Source organism: Agelaius tricolor, unplaced genomic scaffold (genome assembly GCF_023055355.1).
Source record: "Agelaius tricolor isolate 1412-34295 unplaced genomic scaffold, bAgeTri1.0.p SCAF_10, whole genome shotgun sequence".
Classification (NCBI taxonomy): Eukaryota; Metazoa; Chordata; class Aves; order Passeriformes; family Icteridae; genus Agelaius; species Agelaius tricolor.
In genome coordinates, this window is record NW_027269270.1 from 24,511,410 (window position 1) to 24,528,254 (window position 16,845).

The window sequence follows — 16,845 nt, forward strand, 5'->3', positions numbered from 1 at the left end:
AAAGACAGAATTGCTATAAGCATGAGTACTCCTGAATAACTTCACCCACTGTTTGCTACAGCAGGACTTTCTCTCCAGTAGCATCTCCAAGTGCTGCTCCAGTGACCCTCAAGAAGGCTGATACAACATCCAAGAGTTTCAGCTGCAGTACAACATACACCTCATCCATTTTTGCAGCTGTCTAGCAAAACCAACCCTACAGCTCAGTCATAGTTTGCTGTGGAAAAGATTTTATCAACCCATGAATTCTTTGGATCTGCTTGGGAATATGTAAATACTCAGACAAAGTATGAAAAGAGAAAATATTGCCGGGCATCAAGTGCTACAGAAAAATTCTTACTCAAGAATACACAGGGCAGATGTTGGTCAGCGTGGTGGGATGCACTGCCTGGCCAGCACACAGGGCTATTTCACTGAGCACCACTGAAGTTATGCTTCTGGCTGCAGTGTGTGAAAACCTCAAACACTGAGCAGTCACACGCATCCCATCTTCTCCCTGTGGAAAAGAGGGTTTAGCCGTGCTTCCCTAGTTCAGTTACTGCCACAGGTTCCTGACAGACCAAAAGTATGTTTGCACTACACAATTTCCCTCTTCATAAAGATTATGTTGAAAAGAAACCATCAACCCCCCAAAAGTCCATCTGAACATAAAAAAGTGTAAAAAAAAAAATCCTGCCCTTTTTTCAGCAACTTTTGCAAGAACTAGGACATACCAAGCATGACTGCCTTTTATATGCTGAGAAAACTCAACAACATTAAATTTCCCCAGACAAACACCATGTCTTTTTAAGGTCTTTCAAATGCACTCCACTAAAAATACATAAAGAGATAAAGTATTACAGATTAGTTAGTAAAGGCTGGCCTTAAACCTAATTCTAAGAAAGTTCCTATTAACCCTATAGATCCCAGCTGAGCTGGTCCCAGGGATGCTGCAACAATACTCAGGAGCCATCCAGACCTATCAAACATAATTCCATGGGTCTTGGGGCCAAGCCATCATGTCAAGCACGTGTTCAGAAAACAGTTTGTGTTCTCAAAGCAGTGAGAACAAAGTGTACAGGCTAAATAACTTGATAAATAAAAATGTACCTTAAGCAATTGGTGTTCTACCCTGCTCTGCTGCCTTTAATTTACTGAGGTGAACAATGAATTTAATAATACTCTGCCAAGGGGAAAGAAGTCAGTGTCAGAATATCCCATTTTGAAAATGAGGCAGGAATAATTTTGAATGGCAAAACCTAAGTTTATCATTTGTTGAATTTCAATTTTTAAGTAATATTTTCACTCTAAATATCAATTACTCCCAAAAAAATTACTATGAAACAGAATAAATCTTCTCTTTCCCAGAAGCTTTATCAGTCACAGGTAGACTGTTTGAAGGAAGCTTGAAATTAAATTCCATGATGCATTTACTACTGCACAGACCAGAGTATCTACAGATGCTCAGTAATGTTGACAGAGACTATTCTGAATGGAAAACGTGTCAAGTAAGATTTTAAATTGAGAAAACCTGAAATATAGAACTGATTTTATTATCATCATCAGATTATGCCATTTTCCACATTTTAAATCTTCCTAAAGTCAAAACCCTTTCTAGCATGTGTCTCACATTCTTCTGAGAGAGCTGCACTCCAAACAGGACTCTTCAGTGTGAAGCCCATGGTCACAACTTGGGTGATTTAGTAGTTTTCCCATCAAGTTCCCTCTAGAATTTGCTCCTTTTTGAAGGAACATAATGATGATTTTCCTCAAAGAAGACACATGAAGGCACCATGTAATGCTTCTTGTGCTTTTAGCCCATGATCCAGGCTCAGCTTGTAAGACTCACCTTAGTTTCAGGGTAGAAAGCCCTGCCAGTTGCAGCCTCTCCATCCAAATAAAAAAAAGCACTGAAAATAGCTTACATCTTTATTTACATCAAGACTGTAACTTAAGGATAAGCATCTCTTATCCACCAACTCCAGAACCATTTCTCCTCTTGACTGTGTGTTATTTCATCATGCACAAAAAAAAAAAAAAAAAAGCCAAGTTAATGCAACTTCTCACATCTGGAGACATCAGAACAAGCAAGCAGAGCTGAGAATTTGCTGCACACATAACCAACTGCATAAGAACCCAGTTTGGAGATTTAATGCATTCCCAGCACAGGCTCCCCAGGCTCCCCAAAATGTAGACTGCTCTTCCAGGCACATGTGGAGCATGAGGGCATCTGCACAGTATGGAAAAACTCATCCATTGAAGTTTCACCCCAATTTAAAGCCCCTCAGACCCCTCACACTGCCAATTCCACCCATCATTGTGAAGCAGTACTGTTAGCAAGTAAAACCTTAAGTTTTTAGTGTCCAGCTCCATCTTTAGCTGGCAAACACACCACCACAAGAACTGCCCAACTTGGTAGAAAGTGATTGCCAAGTTACATTTTTTTTCTATTCACTGGGGAAAATTAATAAGTAAATAAATATATCCCAAGTAAAGTAAAATATAACTGTTAAAAACTGTTAAATAGACATTCTTAAGGGATGAATGAAAGATAATTATGGCTTAGCACACCCTATGTTGTTTTACTTTTCTCCCACCCAACACTAGAAAGACCAAAATCTTTTCTTAGTGATTCATGAATTCTCTGTGGCAAGAATGGGATATTATAATCTCTATTTGGGTTGCCTGGCTAGCACTGGCCATGGGCTTCCCCTTGCAGACCCTGCACAACAAGCAGCCTTTGGCCTAGCCCCACTCTGAGCAAGCCCAGATGACTTTTGAAGACTCCTTCCACACTAAATTACTTTATGAGCCTGTGAGTTTATAGCCTTTATCACAATAACAGGTTGACATCAATCACACTTTCTGGCAAGATAGTGAAACCTGATATTAAGCCTGGGAGCAAGTTTCACCCATACTGCCAGCTTTCAAGAGTAATTATCCCATTGAATGCAAAATCACCAGCCTGTAATTGATTTAATTGCATCCTTCTCCAGCTCCCAGCAGCACCAAGCACTGCACAGCCAGCACTGGGCTGGCAATTCCTTGAGCAGCCACAGGTGAGGGAGGTGTGAGCCCCAGCAGGAGGGATCAGCACAGGTTACAGCTGCAGGTGATGCTGCTGGCTGTACTAAGGCTTTGGCCCTAGAATTTGGGGATAGAAAGTTACTTGCCTGTGTGACCATTTTTATCCCCTGGACAGCTGAGATGTGATGGCTTTTGCTCTGAATTGCTCAGGATTTGTCTCATTTACACACCCAGAAAGGCAAAACCTGGAGTCACACAGACCCTTAAGAACACAGCAGAAAGAGCACACAGAGCACCACTCACTAAACAAACCGTCACTAGATGCTCCCATCAGAAAACTTCTCCAGACTATACCATAGCTTCATTCCCAGCATTTTAACAGCAAAAACTTATATCACAGCTGGCATGAACCATGTACAGCCAGTCCCCCAGAGAAGTGGGGGAAATACTGTAAGGGTGGGGAAAGCATTAGGGATTTTCATGCTGTGGGACCTGGTACAGACTCTTATGGAGTTTTATTGCAGCTTTCTACTCTCAAAGAGCAAACACTTTAGCAAGGCTTATCATAATGGGACAAGGAATAATGGCTTTAAACTGAAGAAGGTCAATTTATACTTTAACCACACCCACTCACCTGAGATACCACCCCTGCTCTGCCCTCAACTCCACCACCAAGGGAGGGAAGGGTGTGGTTCATAAAGCCAGGTCTCCTGAGCAGGTGCAAGGAGGGCTCCTTGTCTCCAAGCCAGTAAGGCTGACCCCACCATGGGCCAGTTTGGGAAATTAACACTCCCAGGAACACCTGCTGGCTTGTTTGCATCTCCCAGGATATCCCCCCAGCTTTGGCAAAAAGGATATTTTCAGTGCTGGCTTCCTTGGAAGACCTCCTAAAAAGTGAAATGTGGAGGTGAAAAAGTGTCGCTCTTAATTAAGGGCCATCAATTTCTTCCCCAGCATTTCCAGGTCAGCTTCCTTGCCCTCCATCCACTTGGCACCCTGCTAAGGTGACAAGGAAACACCTGAAGAAGGACCCTGGTAGTGTAGCTGTGACACTCTGTTGGGATGGGGCTCAGTGTCTTCTACTCCTGACTATAAAAATGCCCTGTTAATGTTTTACCTAATGTCTGATCCATGCTTCAGCCATAAATCTCCACAGGAAGAATTACGTTAAAAATCAGACACTGCAGACAAAACACATGTGGCAGAGTGCTGCCATGGTATTTACATTCTTACCATTCTTCCTGTGCTTTGTGGGTGTATAGAATGTAATTGCTTTTTTTAAATGTATATGTCTTTTATTTATTCCCTTCTCAAACCTGAAATCACCTCCCCACATATTCCCATATTTGTTCAACCAAGAGTGGTGGCTACCAGTCAGGAATGTACCAGGAGTCCAGTGGTTTGAGGGTTTCTGAGTTTCACAGCACTGTAATGTCATAAGAATTTAATTTTATAAGCAAGTGCCAGGCTAATTTTTCTCCACAGCCCTAAGCCCTGATAAATTCATCCATCTCTTTGGCCCAGGGTCTGAGTTTGGGCTCTTGGTCATGCTCTTTGCACTAAAATATAATTTTAAGGGCATTTTCACAGAGGGAGACACAGGGTCAACACCTGTGGGCATGGGAGCCTGAAAGGTGACAGATTAACACCACTTGGTGATGCTCGTGAGAGAGAAAAAATTGTTTCATTGTTTTAAAGTGGGAGTCTCCAAGAATCCAAAGGTTCATTTTCTCAATTACTTTGCTTGAGGATCTGGCCAGCAGTGACCAAACCATCACCATAACTAGATCAAAAATCAACTGTTGGAGAATTGAAAAGTGCAAAGCCATTGGCAGCGGCTGGAGGAACCAAAGCTTTAGAAAAAAAGAATGTCTCACCCTTTCTTCCCCCAGTAATCACTTCAACAATCACCAAAATTATCCCCATGTTTTCATTTGGGAATACATTTCTTTCTTCATTTCTTTCAAGCCATGCCTGTGACAGTAAATAACTATGGCTGCTGGAGGAACAAGAGTTGTGGCCTTGTAGGCACTGCTGTGAAATGAGGTGAATCTGAAAAAGGGAAACTATGGGCAGCTCTGGAATAATTTTGTCTGGGCCAATGTTTTTGTCCTCAGGACAGCTGTGCACCCTTGGCTCAATGTATGTGGTCTCCAAGCCTTTGTGCTGGGTTTGCTCTCCAGGGTGCTCTGGCCATTGCACCCTCAGCCAGGATTACCTGCACTGAGTCATGGGCTCATCTTTTAACTTAACTTTTCCCTTATCTTACTACCACAGGTTAAACCATTAGGTGATATAATGGAGATCCTAATTCCCAAAGTGGTGCCAACCCATCCAGGAACTTTCTTCTGGGAGATAGTAGGCTTTGAAAATATTTTCAAGGAGGAATTCCTCTCAGCATTGCCTTTTTTTTTAAGTGTATCCAACATAATATTTCTAGCACATCTCTTCTCTACATCAAAGTCTTCAGCATTTAAATTTTCACCATGGAAAAAACTATTTCTCAGTGCACTAATGTGCTCAGCTAAATTTGGATTGTCGCTAATCAAACTTTTTTCCAGCTGCATCATACTTGCTTATTACTTAATATCAGATAAATCAGAACTGAGGCTTTTCTAGACAGCAAAATGGATAGTGGCACTGTTTGCAACAGCCAAAAATAGAAGATTTAGGATGGGATAGGATGAGACAGTCCTGCCTCCCTGGGCCACACATCTCTGGGGAGCAGGGGAGTCAACACTTGTCTGAAACTCCAGTTTGATCAGGACAACCAGCCTCTGCTGTAATATACTAAAAAAACCTTCAGCAATTTAATTTATTGCAGGATCAAATCTTTCCTACTCAGGTAAGCCTGGAAGCATTTAGCTTCTTTACGGAAGGAGTATGACAGGTGGTATTTCCCTGTCTGCTCCATAGTTGTGACTAATCTAGCTGAAAGACTCCATTGTTTTGGGAATTAGAAAATTAATTTTAAAATGTTTACTTCCTATTGAGGATTTAGATGAGACTATGCCAGTGCTTTGACTAAACAGCTCCAGTCCTAAGTCTTGTTTCTCCTCACTCACTAAGAATTCCTGTCCAGTCCTATAGCTGCTGCTAACTTCTGGATCTATTCTGAGGTTGTTTACATGTGTTTCCCACAGAAATTAAATTGTGCAGAACTACCACTTTCCCAGTCCTTGAACACTTTTTTCTTAGGTAAAAACCTTCCTAGTGTTCCTTTCTGCATTGACCAACCCCAGCCAGCACATGGGTCAAGCTTACAGGAGAAGAGGGATAGTTTTGTGTGGAGTTTGGTAGGAACTATCCACGCACATGACGCTCCCTTGGCCCCCCACCTTGCAGGATCAGGGAGGGATTCACCTACAGCTCCCAAGAGCCCCAGGGATGGCCCCTGCAGCTGGCAGGCCTCATACACCCCCACCAAGGCACCAAGCATTTGCTGCCAGTGACCCCCCACACTTTGCACCCTCCAACCAGCCCTGAAGAGCCCAGATGCCAGCCCTGGACCCTGGAGTGCCTACCAGCATCCTGCCCTCAGGGAACAACCCACCCAAATTCCCTGTTGCTGCCTGGATGTGGATTTGAAGCTACACTGAAGCTGTGTGAACCCAGGAGCCCTGTGGGACACAGGGCTGCCTCACCATGCATGGAGCAGCTGAATACAGTATCAGGCCTCAGGTGGCTGGACTTCTGCCTTCAGAGGAATTTTAAACTAATAGACATTGGGGTAGACAGTCCCTTTCCTCTTCTAAGGGACACATGAGTTACTGGTAGGAAAAGATAATAAACTCTCTTGAACCTCTACCTAGGAACATTGTCTGTGCCCTTATACTTTGCATATGAACTGCTATTCACACCCAAGGCCCAAGATATGTTTTCTAATTTTGAGATTCAAATACTACTTCAGCAAAGGAGCTGAAATGGCTTGAGGTCAATTCAGATTAAGGAGCGCCCTTACATTGGTTGTACATCCATTCTCATTACTTTGCCTTGACATGAAGTTTGGCTGCTGGAAGAGTATTCTATCTCCAAACTGGGCTCCATCTTCTCTGACTGGAAAATGACTCTGAACATCTGCTCATTTCCTGACTATGTAAGTTACTAGATCTATGGTTTGAACCTTAGAGGATACTGGAGTTCTTCCAGCCAAACCACTGTGAATGCTGCACAATCCAAGCCTCACTGCCAGCATGTGTCTCACAGCTGCTCAATGGGACAGAGTGTTGCCGTGAGGAGGGACTCTGCTCATCTCTGATGTCAGCCAGGACAGGCTCTGAAATGGCTGTGCCTTCTGAGCACTGCAAGACCAAAGCCAGCTGCCATCTGACACAGCTGGTGCCCCCAGTAAAGCACATGCCCACGGTCACAGCCCCTGCAGGGACGAGGCTTCTCCTCGTGCCGTGACCCGGATCAAACATGAGCTGGTCACTGTGCTGTGGGGAAATGCAGGCAGTCCCAACTCGAGGAAAACGCTGCAGGACATTTGGCTGCAGCTGACATTCTCTGCCCAGCACTTGGCAGCCCTGCTCCCCCTCACCCCGAGATGGTGCCCAGCCCCTCACAGCTGCACGCCGAGCAGCGGCCAGTGCTGAGGCGCTCCTGTGCCCAACCGCACCAAAGAACCAGAGACCAAACCCGTGCTTCTTACAAACAGATTTATTTGCATTTTGACTGGAGCACAGATTCTAGATACAGATTTCTTCTGCACAACAGTACAAGAGCCAGTGCAAAATATGCTTTTTTATTATTTATTCATGTACAAAAAACCCCAAAAACCAACAAAGGAAAAGACGAAGAGTGTGGCAGTATTTACTCACAACTGATACGCCTCAGCCTCCCATCGACCCACCTCCACTCTCCCTTGCCCATCATGCCAACTTTGTGGCCAGCACTGCCTCCCTCTAACAGCTGCATTGTCAGTGAAGAGTGGTAACTCCCTTTTGAAAGATAAACACCCCAAGCAAACCAGGACAGCAGGCTACTTTAAAAAGTTGGGCACACCATCTGGTCACCAATGCATCCCTCGCCAGGGAGCAGAATTTTGAGGGAATGGGAAAAAAAAATACAAATCAAAAATGCACAAAAAATTAGGCACTAGCTTAACCTATTTGTTAGAGAGAGCCAAGGATGTTAGATACACCTCCAGTCTGCCTTCTCACATTCACCCACGGTAGTGATGGTCAAAGCCAAACACTCCCCACTCTGAGTACCCTGTGCTGTCAAGAGATTATAATCTAATGAAAATATTTCCATTACTAGCATAAAGTTAAACCATTTCATAACTGGAGGAGAAAGAGAAGCTACAGTCTGAATATAAGCATTTCTTTGAAAAGTAAAGAAAATCCCAACAGATAACAGACAAAAAAACCTATTTGAGTCATCCACCAGATGATTGTTAGAATTACAGCCAATGCTTAAGCAATACAACATTGAGCTAGGAAAAGTCATCGTATGGTTGTTCTGCTTATGGAGTAGCCTTACTAGTTCACTAGCATTGGGCAATCTATTTCTCTGTTACTCTAACTAATTTTCAGAAGCTGCAATGTAGAACTGCAGTGTTAGTGAAAGAATATGCTCATCTTCACCAAGGCCTGGGATTTGTATCACAGAAATTCATCAAACTTACATCACTCCAAGTGTACCATGTCCAAATCACCTAGTTGCTACTATAAACTTTACATTTCTACCCAAGGAATGGCTGGGTTTTGAAGCTTGATCAACCAGAGTCTTTTACACTGAACTGCAACTAAACAAAGCAGAGTACCAGTTAAAGCCAAAGAACACATGTACTCAGCACAAATATGTGTTGATACAGTACAGTATGTATGTGGATATATATGTATATATATATGCATATATATGTATATGTTACATTATAAGGAGAGTGCCATTCAGGGCTTCTCAAATGCAAGAATCCTTTTATCACCTCTGAGTCTTGAAACTTCAGCCCATTAAATTTCACACTAAAAGTCAATGAGAACTCCAGTATTTTCCATATTGAATGATTATTTCTATTTTAGCCAATTAACCATGCAGGGCCAGCAGAAAGAACAGGAGCTTTAATTTTAATAGCACCAGTCCTGCCACCTCAATCAGATGGCCAAGATTTTATCACCAGATCGTTTGCCCTCTCCCTGCCCTGCAGTTGTGTATCATGGGCATTACTTAGAGTTTTCCAGACATCACCAGAGTCATATTAATTGATCTCTATCATTTTACTCCATTGATAGAGAAAACACCACAATTTATGAAATTTCAAACAGACAGTACAGATCCGACAAGAATGCAAGTTTATACTCTGCAGTACTGGCTAGAGTCATATTGGTATTAATCACATGATGATTCTCCCTTTTCATCCCTAGCAAGCCCACTTTTACTCATAGTGGCTGTCATCATACATACAATTGAAGAAATGGACAGCTTGGGAAACTGTGTTACTCACTGTTATCCTAAGCCCCAGTCCTTATAAAGTTCTGCTGCACAAATTTCACATATAGCTGTAAAAAGTTCCAGTTAAATCACTTTGAGTAGGTTTTCTTACTTTTTTAAGAAAGAAATAGAAGCAACAACAATAAAAAAGAGTAAAAATAAGTGTAACAGGCACTTAATAAAAACTAAATGCTATTTAGATGAGTGGGAGCTACTCATCTCCCTTGCCTTTAGTCTATCTAGAATTTAGATATCTATCCTAGACTAAACATTTGTGCTTCCTCCACTCTTGAGGAAACAAAAGTTTCCTTCTGGAGGCTGTCACTTCCACAAAGGAGTCAAACAAGTCTCTCTAGGGATGGCAGATCCAAGGACAGTCAAGGAGTACCTGACACACAGGTGAGACAAGTCTTTCCTTCTCTCTTTGTCTCTCTGCACTTTCCTCAAGGGCAGCAGGGGAGGGGAAGTGCTGATCTCCCCTCTCTGGTGACCAGCAGCAGAAGTGAGGGAATGGAGTGAAGCTGAATCAGGGCAAGTTCAGACTGGACACTGGAGAAGGTTCTTCACTAGGAGGGTGGTTGGTCACTGGGATAGGCTGCCCAGGAACTTCCCTTGCCCCTGGTCATGGCACCAAGCCTGCCAGAGTCCAAGGAGCACCTGGGCTGCCCTGGATGACACTCACAGACACAGGGATCAGTTTTAGGTACTCCTCTAAGGACCAGGGCATTGCACTCTGTGACCCTTCAGGGTCCCTTTCAACTCAAGACAGTGAGTGAGTCTAAGCTGAAGTAACTCAACAGTCTCCTGGACACCAAACCAGCCATGCTGTGTCTTCATGGACACGTATATTACTTAACCACTAACCTCCAAATTCCTGTTGGGGCTACAGAGGTTAAACAAGGACTAGAACTACTCTGTCAAATACGGGTAGGTATTACACACACCCCTAAGCCATACACCTTTACAACAGCCTCACACAGAGCCAACCCATAGGAAAATATACATAGTCTATGGGATTGTTTACTCTGGTATATCTTTTAGAGCATGAGAGCAAGATATATTGTCAAATTCATCCTCAAATTATTTGATTTATTTTAAAAAATCTAAATACAGGAAGGCCCTAAGAGACTTCTTTTTGTTCAAAATTCATCAAGCAAGTACTATAGAAACACTATGAGGACTCTGGCGTATAATTCCTTACAGGCAAGATTTGGTTTTTAGAAGAATCAAGAAGTTAGACATTTTATAACAAGCAAACAGTTCTCAGTCCCTAACTCTGGCAGCAAAGCCACCTCTATCCTTTCTTCACTCTACTGTATCAGTATTGCTGTGTGGCCTCAGTTACAGGGCTACCACACATATCATACCCAAGTGGATATGATATGATATGGGCTACACTCCTGGAAACTTCAAGGTCTATTTAGAACCCTTCCCATGAGGTCAGATTTACCTGAGCTGCATGCCAATGACAGCCATACCATACACTGGGCCAGTATTACAGAGCAGGATGAAAAGCCACAGCCAACATCCATCTTCCAAAGCACCTTCTAGAAAATAAATCAAGCAGCTCCTGGTACACAGGGGCACACTGGTCGCACCTGCTCACAAAGGCATCTGGAATTCATTCACTCTTTTGGAAGGCAGCTGTGCATGGCCACAACCTGGATTCCATGGCCAGGAGCTCCCTCCTGACCTACAGAGCTTGGTTCTCAACAAGAAGCCTCAATTCCTTCATTTCAGAAGGGGGAACCACCACGCCCCAAAGCCTAGACATCCTTCTTGCACGCCTACAATTCATGGAGCATGCAGGACAGTCAGTTGAGCAAGATCGTGCCTAAGGAGGCATTGCTGCTCAATTAGCTGAGTTGGCTGAAGGTTTTCCCATTGTAACACAAGATTTCTATTCTAGTATTATTTTCGGTGTTAAAAAAACCAAAAAAACAGTGGAGATGGGTGGGGTTTTTTTGCGCAAAACTTGATGCTTTAATGAAAAAAAGGTTGCTTTTCTCAATATTTTGCTGTTTATTTCTGTTGGGAACACTTGAAACACATAACTTTTGTCAGAGAAATATCAGTCCGTGTCTGTCCGAATTCCTCCGGTGTCAGCTGGGAGCTGTAACTCAAGGGCTCCATGGCCCCCTCTCTCCCTGGGCACCTCTCCAGCCCTCATGACGCATTCCCTGTTTGACTAACCCAGGGTAGGAGCATCATGGGATCTGTAATTCAGCCAAAGAGCTCAGCCCCAAGGGAGACATGGCGCACAAGGCACTTGAATGACAATTTCTGAGGGCTGCAACAGTAGCTCAAACTGATGCTGCTTGAAGAGCCAAATGGATTTAATTAAATGTTTCCATTTAAAAAGGCTGGAACATTTTATTCAGTATTTTCCAGCTGACAATTTCTCATTTTTTGAAAAATTTCCATTCCAGGAAAATGTTTGGTATTTCAGCTTTCCATGTCAGTTCAGGATGTAATGAAATGTTCAAGAATCAGATTTTGATGGTATATGGACACTCAGTTTGGGGAAACAGCCACATTAGTTAGCTGTCAAAAGTGGAATGGTTTCATCCATGCAAGAAAGGTGTAATCCAGTTTGCCTTTGACTTCAGTGGAAGCCATCTTTTTAGCTTAATGGAGCCTGGATGGAGTCCCAAAAGACCAAGGGAGGGTGGAGCTGATCATAGTTACAGATATGGGAAACAGGGGTCAAAAGTGAAAGAGCAAGAACATAGGAAGCAGCAACTAAGATGATCTGTTACCTGGTCTTGATCAAAACAGTTTTAACCTCAGTAACAGGATGAAAATCCATTTAGATTATAACTTCTAATTCCCAGTTACAGTAAAGATAGCAGTTAATCACTAATTTGTAGAGTAGAATAAATCCATAGTATGAATTCGTCATGAGCACTATAGCTTCCAATGCTCAAAACAGTTCCTCAGAAAACCTTCATATGCTCCATTCAAGGAGACTACTCTCAAGCTACAGATAATAATATGGTACTGAACTGCTCACCACAAGTTGTCTGTCCTCCCTCAAACCCCCCAGAACTGCTCTGCTGGATTGGTACTACAGAAGGTCTGTCAGGAGGGACCAGGGTCTCTGGACTTTGAGCACACCTGCAGGTGGAGAACAGCTAAGTGTGGGCTTCCAGAGCTGACACTTCAGTGAAGGCTGGGCACCAAACCCATCCTCTGCACTGCCCAATCTGTTTTGGGAGGTAGCCCCAAGCCTTCCACCTCAAAGAGTACAAGAGGAACCCTGTGGAGTCCACATCCATCAGCATCAGGGTGTGTGTTGAAAGCAAGAGAGCACTCAGAACTGTAAGTAAATCAATTAATGAGGGGTGAAGAGAATTGGGATTTGTTTATCTTTCATTTCCCTTTAGTACAAGGCAGATGTTTCTAAGTAATAAGCAGAAACCTCTACAATTTTCAAGACTGAAGAGGAAGGGAGGGAGGAAAAAACATGTACAAGCTTTGAGGATGTTCTCAGCTCCAGCTTAAAAAAACCAAAAGAACCAAAACAAAAATCAAACCAAACAAACAAAAAAACCAAACCCACCAAAATCACACACCACCAAAAATTTCTATCTGTAAAAGCAAGTTTTTTCTTAAGCTGTTTGGTAATTCTTAGTTCACAGGAGCATTTATCCAGAAGGTTCTTCGTGTTTCCAGTCTAGGTTGTAGCAATCTCAGTGAGGCACTAAGTTTTAGGCCATTAAAAGTCTCTCTGTGCAGCATGGTCATTTTAAAATGATGTGGTAGCCATCATTGCTCTCAGCTGAAACAAAGAAATGCAAAGCATATTTTCATCGCTTTTAAGAAACACCAGAAATACAGAACTTCAAATTTTCTCAGTATTTTGCAATAGTTCATACACTTGTTTCACAACCCACTCATGAAAACCAATGTTGAACACCTAAGTAAAATAATTTACATTAAAAACCCCTAAATACTATCATATTTTATCATTTTACTCAAAGGCTTCCTGCTCATTTATGTCAGTGGTGTCAATGGATTTATAGAATTTTTGTAGCAGTGTAACTGAGAGTAAAGCATTGATCAGTCTATCATAGTGTAGTCAACAGCTTGACTTACACTAGATTAGATTACTTATCTTTTCAGGATAACAGCATTGAATTTGTGATAACATTTAGTGCAATTGAAAGGAGGAATTATCTTTAGAGTAACAGGTAACAGCAGCAGCAATACACACCTTTCAATGTACTGATAACAAAACAGGATTCATCTTGGAAGTTTTGCACCATCTGAAGGGCAGAAGGAAAAAAGCCAACACAATACATTTTTAGCAATTAAATTCACAATTCTTTCAGAGCCAGTATAGACTTAGAGGAGAGGTATTAAACAGCATTTGGTGTCTAATTCTGCACAGTCCTGAGCAACCCTGCCCATGAGATTATTAATGTACATGACTGATCAATTAAGGTCCTTGCAGTTGCTACTGTGTTTAAGGGAAGCTCACACTAAATGTGTTTGCCTGAAACTGATCTAGCTTATTCAGCATTTTACCATTCTCTTTGTAGCTCTTGATCCTGAAGGTTCCTATACCACTCCAATTATTCTATTAAAGATCATGCTCTTTGCTGCTTTTAGTGAAGCTGTACTAGTTTAGACAGGATTAAGGTAGTCCCTTTCCTAAAAATCCAATAGTGGTAATTATATATTCAGCTAAACTATGGAGCTCAGCTGAACTTACATCAGCATTTAAAGAATACCTGGAAATGGTAAACCCCAAGAAATGGACTCCCTTCTGAATAAAGGAATTGCTACTGAAAAGCCACCTCAGCAGCATCCATCTGGCTATTTTGATCAGACATTAGTACAGATGCTGTGCTTGCAGGATTATTTTACCTGTTTGTATTTTGTCAAGGAACAAGAATTGTAGTGAAACTATTGTAAGAAACAAGGCAAATCATAGAAGAAAGCTCAAATAGCTTTAGGTTCTAGTCTATTTGTGAGAGGCAACTAGATTTTCAGAAGAAGTGCAGATTCTAGTGACAGCTTTAAATAAGAAGATAAAGATTATTTCAGCTGCAATATGAAAAGCCCATTTAAGATTCATCCTTAAGTCAATGCTTCCTCTCATCTTAGAGTAGTTATGTGGGACAGAGGAGGTAAATTACCTTCAGGAGATGTCTCATACAGTTGAAACAAATGCTGGACACAATTCCAGAGAAGGGAAGAGTGACCTGAACCTCTCTGATCAGTTCATGAAATCCAGCCTTGTGAAAAAGCCTTCTCCTAGCTACTGAGTATCATTCAAGAAGTACATTTTTCAGCTGTAAGTTCTCACATCAAAATACCCTTTTCAACGTAGACTGATCTCCCTATACTCTTTTGGATTTAACATCCAGCCTCTACTCCTTCAAATCAAACTTCTCTGGCCAGTTTGTGTGTCTTTGCCTAATGATGCATGAAGTACATTCACAGAGTGCCACAGTCTTGCCACTATAGTACTAGAACAAGAAGAAAAATATTAGAAAAGCAATAGAACTTGTTAATAATTGACTTCAGCAAATACTTAAAGCCTTATACCCAGGCTGGTTCATGCAATTCCCCTACCAAGAGCTGCCTCCAAGCATTTTGCATCCATAAAGCATTGAAGTTTCAGATTTAATCAGGCTGGAATAGCAAGGAGACTTCAGGAATAAGCATTACGGCCTTCCATTTAGGCTCCAGTTGAGACCTATGCTCTGCTTCATTTGTTTTAACAATGCTTCTTAAAATGAAGCTCCTTAAGTGATTCTGGGGCATGAATGAGTAAGTAATTTAGTAGAGAAAAAAGAGGAAGAAGGGCAACTCACTATTAACCTGTAAGTTAATGGAATGGACTAAATTAAGGCATCATATAATGGGACACAAACAGTATGAGAGGTCCATAAATTATAGTATGCATATAGTGACAGACCCAGTGCCTGGAAACATGGGCCAAGATGTAAAACTAATTGCCCTACAGATTTTCAAACTTACTTTCTTTGGGCAACTTACCTATTTAATTTTAAAAGTTCTTTAGATCCTCACTTCGAAATGTGTGTAAGTAGCCAAAATTAAAAGAAATTCATAGAATCATTTAGGTTGGAAAAAACCTCTAAGATCACCATGCACAAACATTGACCTGGCACCAGCAAGCCCAACTCTAAACCACGTCCCCAAGTGCCCCAGGGATGGTAACTCAACCACTTCCCTGAGCAGCCTGTTTCAATGCTTGGTAACCCTTTAAATAAACTATTTTTTCCTAATACGCAATCTAAACTTTCCCTAGTACAACTTGAGGCCATCTCCTCTCATCCTGACACTTGTTACTTGGGTGAAGAGACAGAGCCCCACACTGTCACAACCACTTTTCAAGTAGAGTGCAATAAATGACCAATTTTGTTTTTTTTTTTTTACTTTAAAAAAGCAAACAAAAACCCCAACATCTTTTACAAAGCAAAGGTCTTGAAACCACACCAAAATCAGTGTTGTGCATGCTGATTCACTACTTTAACTTGTTGGGATTAATGGCTTTACAATTCTCCCTTGAAGGTGCATTCCATAATTTGAAAGTTCATTCTAGCTTCAAGAAGTCAGACAACTGTTCCACCTCTGACAAAGCTGCAGCCCCTTCAGCCCCCTCACCTCATTGCTCACGAGGACGTGGATCCCCGTGGGTCCCTGCCGGTAGATGCGGTTGATCTGCTGTGGAGAAATGCTGTACAAGTTTGCAATCTTCTCCAGCAACTCCAGCATGGTCAGCTCCTCTAAGAAGATTGCATGATACACTGCAACAAGTGGAAAGCAGCTACAGAACAGCAAATGCAGATGGCACCAAGACACTCAGCATCAACAACCAAATGGGTTTAAGATGAAGTTCAAATGGAATAAACAAGCTTAGTATTTTAAAGCATCCTCCAAATATCTGATTTGATGATTTGCAGAAAAATACCCACTATTCCTATGCAGCAGGCAATTAAAACACACACAACTTTTACCCAGAGGAAAACATGGGGACTAATTACAACTTGCATCATGAGGCACTAAAACAGCCTTCTCATAAAGCTGCTTATATTTGTGGATAATCTTCTTTTACTGATTTTTGAAGTTTAAAAAAAATAATTCCATCAAATAGTAAAACACAGGCTATGTCACACCAAAGCAGTATTTTATTAGATACCATTCACTGATTCCATAGGCACAAACTAGAATGTACAATGTAGAAGGTAACACCATGGATGACAGTATTGTTTTAGAAATCTAATCCAAATTATAGCTACGAGGTAGGAAAGCTGTGCCTGTTTATTACTAAATGCAAGATTTAAGGAGAATCTTTGTTCTCATTTGATTGTACATTGTGTCATGAGGGATGAAAAATTCCCAAAAGCTGTGAACTTTCAAGAATTATAACAT

At 41.8% G+C, this 16,845-nt stretch overlaps 1 protein-coding gene across 1 annotated transcript in view; it reads right to left on the bottom strand.

Annotated features, from left to right (window-relative positions):
* Positions 1–7,647: 7,647 nt before the first annotated feature.
* The window catches only part of TFCP2L1 (transcription factor CP2 like 1), a 35,690-nt gene continuing 26,492 nt past the window's right edge, over positions 7,648–16,845 (bottom strand). The window contains exons 13-15 of the mRNA XM_071435251.1: positions 16,078–16,220; positions 13,655–13,706; positions 7,648–13,219 (exon numbers count right to left, since the gene is read on the bottom strand). Of these exons, the coding sequence (XP_071291352.1) occupies positions 13,182–13,219; positions 13,655–13,706; positions 16,078–16,220 (233 nt within the window). The 3' untranslated portion in view covers positions 7,648–13,181. The remainder of the gene's footprint in view (positions 13,220–13,654; positions 13,707–16,077; positions 16,221–16,845) is intronic.